Here is a 6906-nt window from a genome sequence, read left to right on the forward strand (position 1 = left end):
TTGTGGACTGCAGCGCCACCCGAGCGCCCGTATAAGCGCCCGTCTCCTTTATTAATAAACCGATCAGCACCAGAGAGGACGAGGACGGAGTTCTGTACAGATGCAAACGTCGATTCGCTGCGTTTCAGAAACATCTGGGACGAGATTCTTGCACAACGGCCAGTAAAAGCCGGAGTTACTTTAGCTGGTTGCGAAACAGGCGCGTCCGTGTTGGAGCTGGAGGACTGAAACATTTCTCAATCGTGGTGCGTTCCACATCAAAGCGCTGGACTCTGGAACACTTACAGCTTCTGCGCTGAGGTGCTGTAAATGTGGGATGAAGAGTTGAACTTTGACCCGGAACAGTTGTGGTGATGGTACACACTACACAGCTGGTAGAAGGTTTGAGGGAAGAGAAGAGCGGCTGTTCCAAACAGGCCTCATCTAACAACGTTTTATTTACATTTGATTTATTTACATAATCCTGAAACTGGTGTGACTGAACCACCTGCACTCAGTTATTAGACAGGGTGTCCACATACTTTTGGCTATAGTGTGTATGTAGTTGATTGAAGCCATTTGGGATTCGACCTGCTGAGTCCCAGTTGTGAGTGAGTCCCAATCTGTGAGTCCCAGTCCTGTGTGAGTCCTATTTCTGTGCAAGTCCCATTTCTTGGTGAGTCCCAGTCATGTGTGAGTCCCAGTCCTGTGTGAGTCTAAATCTGTGAGTTTCAGTCCTGTGTGAGTCCCAGTCTTAGAATCTCAGTCCTGTGTGAGTCCCATTTCTGTGCGAGTCCCAGTCCTGTGTAAGTCCCAGTCCTGTGTGAGTCCCAGTCTGTGAGTCCCAGTTATGTGTGAGTCCCATTTCTGTGCGAGTCCCAGTCCTGTGTAAGTCCCAGTCCTGTGTGAGTCCCAGTCTGTGAGTCCCAGTTATGTGTGAGTCCCAGTCCTGTGCAAGTCTCAGTCTGTGAGTCCCAGTTACATGTGAGTCCCAGTCCTGTGCAAGTCCCAGTATGTAGTCCTAGGCCAGTGCGAGTCCCAGTCTGTGAGTTCCAACTTGAGTCCCAGTCCTGTGCGAGTCTCAGTTCTGTGAGTCCCAGTTTGTGAGTCCCAGTCCTGTGTGACTCTACAGCTCAGTATGACGTGGAGACGTTTCAGGTTTCAAAGCTTCTTCTCGTTCAGCACCAGTTCTCTTCTTCTCCATATCCTGCCCAGTCTTACCCCCGGTCTTGGATTTCGAGCTCTGCTGAGAGGCGAATCCTGGCGCCTCCTCGTCCATGATGGCTAGAAAATCGTAAAACGGCACAGGAGGAGGCCACGCCTCATCAGGAATCACACCTACAGAACGAGAGCGGGAAAAAGGTGGAGTCAAAATACAGGGCGAAGATCCATCACTGACTCACTCACTGACTCACTCACTGACTCACTCATTGACTGATTCACTCACTGACTGACTCACTCACTCATTGACTCATTTGCTCATTGACTCACTCACTTTGAGTTTGGTAGTCGGGGGGTGAAAGGAAACTGGACAGAGGGGTACATGGTAAACATCAGACTGACCATGACTACAGACTGGAACCAAAGACTGGAACCAAATACTAGAACCAAAGACTGGAACCAAATACTAGAACCAAAGACTAGAACCAAAGACAGGAACCAAATACTAGAAACAAAGACTAGAACCAAAGACTGGAACCAAATACTAGAACCAAAGACTGGAACCAAATACTAGAGCCAAAGACTAGAACCAAAGACAGGAACCAAATACTAGAACCAAAGACAGGAACCAAATACTAGAACCAAAGACTGGAACCAAATACTAGAACCAAAGACAGGAACCAAACACTAGAACCAAAGACTGGAACCAAAAACTGGAACTAGAGACTGGAACCGAAGACAGGATCCAAATACTAGAACCAAAAAAACAAATACTAGAACCAAACACTGGAACTAAAGATTAGAACCAAAGACTAGAACCAAAGACTAGAACTAAAGACTGGTTCCAAAGACTGAAACTAGAGACTAGAACTAGAGACTGCAACCAAAGACTGAAACCAAATACTAGAACCAAAGACTAGAACCAAAGACTAGAACTAAAGACTGGTTCCAAAGACTGAAACTAGAGACTAGAACCAAAGACTGGAACCAAATACTAGAACCAAAGACTGGAACCAAATACTAGAGCCAAAGACTAGAACCAAAGACAGGAACCAAATACTAGAACCAAAGACAGGAACCAAATACTAGAACCAAATACTAGAACCAATGACTGGAACCAAAGACAGGAACCAAAGACAGGAACCAAATACTAGAACCAAAGACTGGAACCAAATACTAGAACCAAAGACAGGAACCAAACACTAGAACCAAAGACTGGAACCAAAAACTGGAACTAGAGACTGGAACCGAAGACAGGATCCAAATACTAGAACCAAAAAAACAAATACTAGAACCAAACACTGGAACTAAAGATTAGAACCAAAGACTAGAACCAAAGACTAGAACTAAAGACTGGTTCCAAAGACTGAAACTAGAGACTAGAACTAGAGACTGGAACCAAAGATTGAAACCAAATACTAGAACCAAAGACTAGAACTAAAGACTGGTTCCAAAGACTGAAACTAGAGACTAGAACTAAAGACTAGAACCAAAGACTAGAACCAAAGACTGGAACTAGAGACTGGAACCAAAGACTAGAACTAAAGACTAGAACTAAAGACTGGATCCAAAGACTGAAACTAGAGACTAGAACTAAAGACTAGAACCAAAGACTAGAACCAAAGACTGGAACTAGAGACTGGAACCACAGACTGGAACCAAATACTAGAACTAAATACTAGAACCAAAGTCTGGAACCTGCAGGTCTCCTGAGCAACGTTCCACTAATCCCTCTAAATAAAAACGGTTCCCCTCAGTGCAGCAGGGTCGGCATGTTCCAGAGAACTCCTGGATCCGCTCCGAGAGACGTTCAACACGGTATCAGGTTCTTCTACACAAAATTCCAAATAAAAGAAGAGACGACGGCATCAAAGGTGGAATTTCGGCGAAGGGTTGCCAATCACCCCGGTTATTTTTTAAACGCCTCTTGAAGTGAAGACACATGGACCTGTGATAAAACCCTTATCCAAAACAAAAAAATCTGCTGGGTCAAAAATACAGTATACAGCCAAAAGTATGTGGACGCCCCTCATGATTATTGAATTTACTTGTTTCTGCCACATATAAAATAAAATAAAATAAAATAAGACTCCTGGGATAACGTACCCGCCTCACTTTATTTGGTCAGTCGGTCAAAGTTCAGTACTGCATGTGTGTGTGTGTGTGTGTGTGTGACATTGACAGACATGTGGGTCGGGGGTGTTACTCCGTCTCCGACCCTCACACACACTTCCAAAAATAACACGCCAGCGATAGCCGGCGTCCAGCCGTGCCGAGCCCCGTGAATCCGCACCCCTCTCCGGGAAAACCCTCGGCGTGACGGACGTGCGACTGGAACCGCATCAAAGGAGACGCGGGCGGCGATTCCAGACGTCTGTCTGGAGCGGAGTGGAGCGCAGGGGTCGGCCGAGCGAGGGGTGAGGGATCGCTCGTGAAATGACAGACGGGTGCGAAAGGGATTCGGGGAAATATCTGGCAACTAACAGAGACAATTCAGGGATGTGGCGACCCCAGGCTCAGAGGAAGCAGATGGAGAGGGTATCTGGGGATCTACCCACTGGTGAAAGTGGAATGTTGGTGGGTTTGTTGGTGAGTGGATCAGTGACCTTCACAGCTGAGGACCACGATGCTGATTGTATTAGCTTAAACACAGGGGAGCGGCCCGAAAAAAACGAGGGCGCTTTCTCACGAGCCGGACGAATGTGAGTCCATTATATATATATATTGTATATACAGTGCTGTGGAAAAAGTATTTGCCCCCTTGGCTGCACATCAGAGATTTGAACTTAGACTGTTGCAGCTGCGCCACCATCCGGACTGTATTCAGCGAAAGGTGCAAAAGCCAACATCCATCATGGCATCTTCAGTCTGACTCACTCACTGACTCATTCAATCAGTGACTCACTTACTGACTCACTCACTAACTCTGTCAATGACTGACTCGCCAACTCACTTACCGACTCACTCATTGATTCATTCAATCAGTGACTCACTCACTCCTTGACTCGTTCATTCACTCACTGATTAACTCACTTACTGAGTCACTCAGTCAATGACTTGACTCACCGACTCACTGACTCAGTCAATGACTTACTTACTGATTCATACAATCAGTGACTCACTCACTTACTGACTCAGTCACTCCATCAATGACTGACTCACCGATTCACTGACTCAGTCAATCCGTGACTCACTCACTTACGCAGTTACTCGGTCAATGACTGACTCATTCATTCACTCACTGATTCACTCACTCACTGACTGATTCGTTAAGTGACAGACTCACCGACTCAGTCACTAATTTACTCACTGACTCATTCCATCACTGACTCAGTCACTGACTCACTCAGTGACAGACTCACTCACTCACTGACTCAGTCACTCTGTCAATGACTGACTCGCCAACTCACTTACCGACTCACTCATTGATTCATTCAATCAGTGACTCACTCACTCCTTGACTCGTTCATTCACTCACTGATTAACTCACTTACTGACTCACTCAGTCAATGACTTGACTCACCGACTCACTGACTCAGTCAATGACTTACTTACTGATTCATACAATCAGTGACTCACTCACTTACTGACTCAGTCACTCCATCAATGACTGACTCACAGATTCACTGACTCAGTCAATCCGTGACTCACTCACTTACGCAGTTACTCGGTCAATGACTGACTCGTTCATTCACTCACTGATTCACTCACTCACTGACTCATTTAATCAGTAATTACTGACTCACTCAGTCAATGACTGACTCACCGACTCACTCACTCAGTCAATGACTCACCTACTGACTCAGTCACTTGGTCAATGACTGACTCGTTCATTCACTCACTGATTCACTCACTCACTGTGTTTTCTCCTTCGTCTGTCCCGAAATAAAAACTACACCCCCGCTGATGACATCATCACGTCACCTAGACTCGCCCTTGATTTTTGGCCGAAGCTCCACGTCGGTGTGGATCCACAACAGCTCACCTGCAGCCTGTTCCCCTCCGCCTTCGACTCGCCGCAGCCACTGGATGATGTTTTCGGACAGAAGGGGGCGCTCTGAGGGGAACTGGTACACCTCTCCACCGGAACTCAGCTCTGAGAGCACCAGAGCCGGGAGTGGAGGGACGAAACCGAGATACGTCTCCAAAACGGACCTCCCGGCGGGCGTACGACCCCTGCGCAAACACAAAAAAAACATCAAACACATCCCAAATAACATCAAACACACCCCTAAAAACATCAAACACACCCCTAAAATAGCTATAAAACATCAAACACATCCCAAATAACATCAAACACATCCCAAATAACAGCAAAAAACATCAAACACATCCCAAATAACATCAAAAACACACCACAAAAAACATCAAACACATCCCAGAAAACATCAAACACACCCCTAAAATAGCTAAAAAACATCAAACACACCCCAAAAAACATCACACACCCCAAATAACATCAAACACATCCCAGAAAACATCAAACACACCCTTAAAATAGCTCAAAAACATCAAACACACCCCAAAAAACATCACACACCCCAAACAACATGAAACACATCCCAGAAAACATCAAACACACCCCTAAAATAGCTAAAAAACATCAAACACACCCCAAATAACAGCAAAAAACATCAAACACATCCCAAATAACAGCAAAAAACATCAAACACATCCCAAATAACATCAAAAACACACCCCAAAAAACATCAAACACATCCCAGAAAACATCAAACACACCCCTAAAATAGCTAAAAAACATCAAACACACCCCAAAAAACATCACACCCCAAATAACATCAAACACATCCCAGAAAACATCAAACACACCCCTAAAATAGCTAAAAAACATCAAACACACCCCAAAAAACATCACACACCCCAAATAACATCAAACACATCCCAGAAAACATCAAACACACCCCTAAAATAGCTAAAAAACATCAAACACACCCCAAAAAACATCACACACCCAAAATAACATCAAACACATCCCAGAAAACATCAAACACACCCCTAAAATAGCTAAAAAACATCAAACACACCCCAAAAAACATCACACACCCCAAATAACATCAAACACATCCCAGAAAACATCAAACACACCCCTAAAATAGCTAAAAAAACATCAAACACACCCCAAAAAACATCAAACACATCCCAAATAACATCAAACACACCCCTAAAATAGCTAAAAAACATCAAACACACCCCAAAAAACATCAAACACATCCCAAAAACATCACACACTCCCCTAAAATAGCTAAAAAACATCAAACACACCCCAAAAAACATCAAACACATCCCAAAAACATCACACACTCCCCTAAAATAGCAAAAAAACATCAAACACACCACAAATAACATCAAACACATCCCAAAAAAGATCAAACACACCCCAAAAAACATCAAACACATTCCAAAAAACATCAAACACATCCCAAAAAAGATCAAACACACCCCAAAAAACATCAAACACATTCCAAAAAACATCAAACACATCCCAAAAACATCACACACTCCCCTAAAATAGCTAAAAAACATCAAACACACCACAAATAACATCAAACACATCCCAAAAAAGATCAAACACACCCCAAAAAACATCACACACCCCAAAAAACATCAAACACATCCCAAAAACATCACACACTCCCCTAAAATAGCTAAAAAACATCAAACACACCACAAATAACATCAAACACATCCCAAAAAAGATCAAACACACCCCAAAAAACATCAAACACACCCCAAAAAACATCAAAC

General features: G+C 44.1%; 1 protein-coding gene across 1 annotated transcript in view; it reads right to left on the minus strand.

Moving 5' to 3' along the window:
* Window positions 1–418: 418 nt before the first annotated feature.
* txndc16 (thioredoxin domain containing 16) overlaps window positions 419–6906 on the minus strand; it is an 18867-nt gene continuing 12379 nt past the window's right edge. The window contains exons 18-19 of the mRNA XM_063007470.1: window positions 5126–5316; window positions 419–1317 (exon numbers count right to left, since the gene is read on the minus strand). Of these exons, the coding sequence (XP_062863540.1) occupies window positions 1106–1317; window positions 5126–5316 (403 nt within the window). The 3' untranslated portion in view covers window positions 419–1105. The remainder of the gene's footprint in view (window positions 1318–5125; window positions 5317–6906) is intronic.

The sequence above is a fragment of the Trichomycterus rosablanca genome, chromosome 13 (assembly GCF_030014385.1).
Source record: "Trichomycterus rosablanca isolate fTriRos1 chromosome 13, fTriRos1.hap1, whole genome shotgun sequence".
In the NCBI taxonomy this organism is placed as follows: Eukaryota; Metazoa; Chordata; class Actinopteri; order Siluriformes; family Trichomycteridae; genus Trichomycterus; species Trichomycterus rosablanca.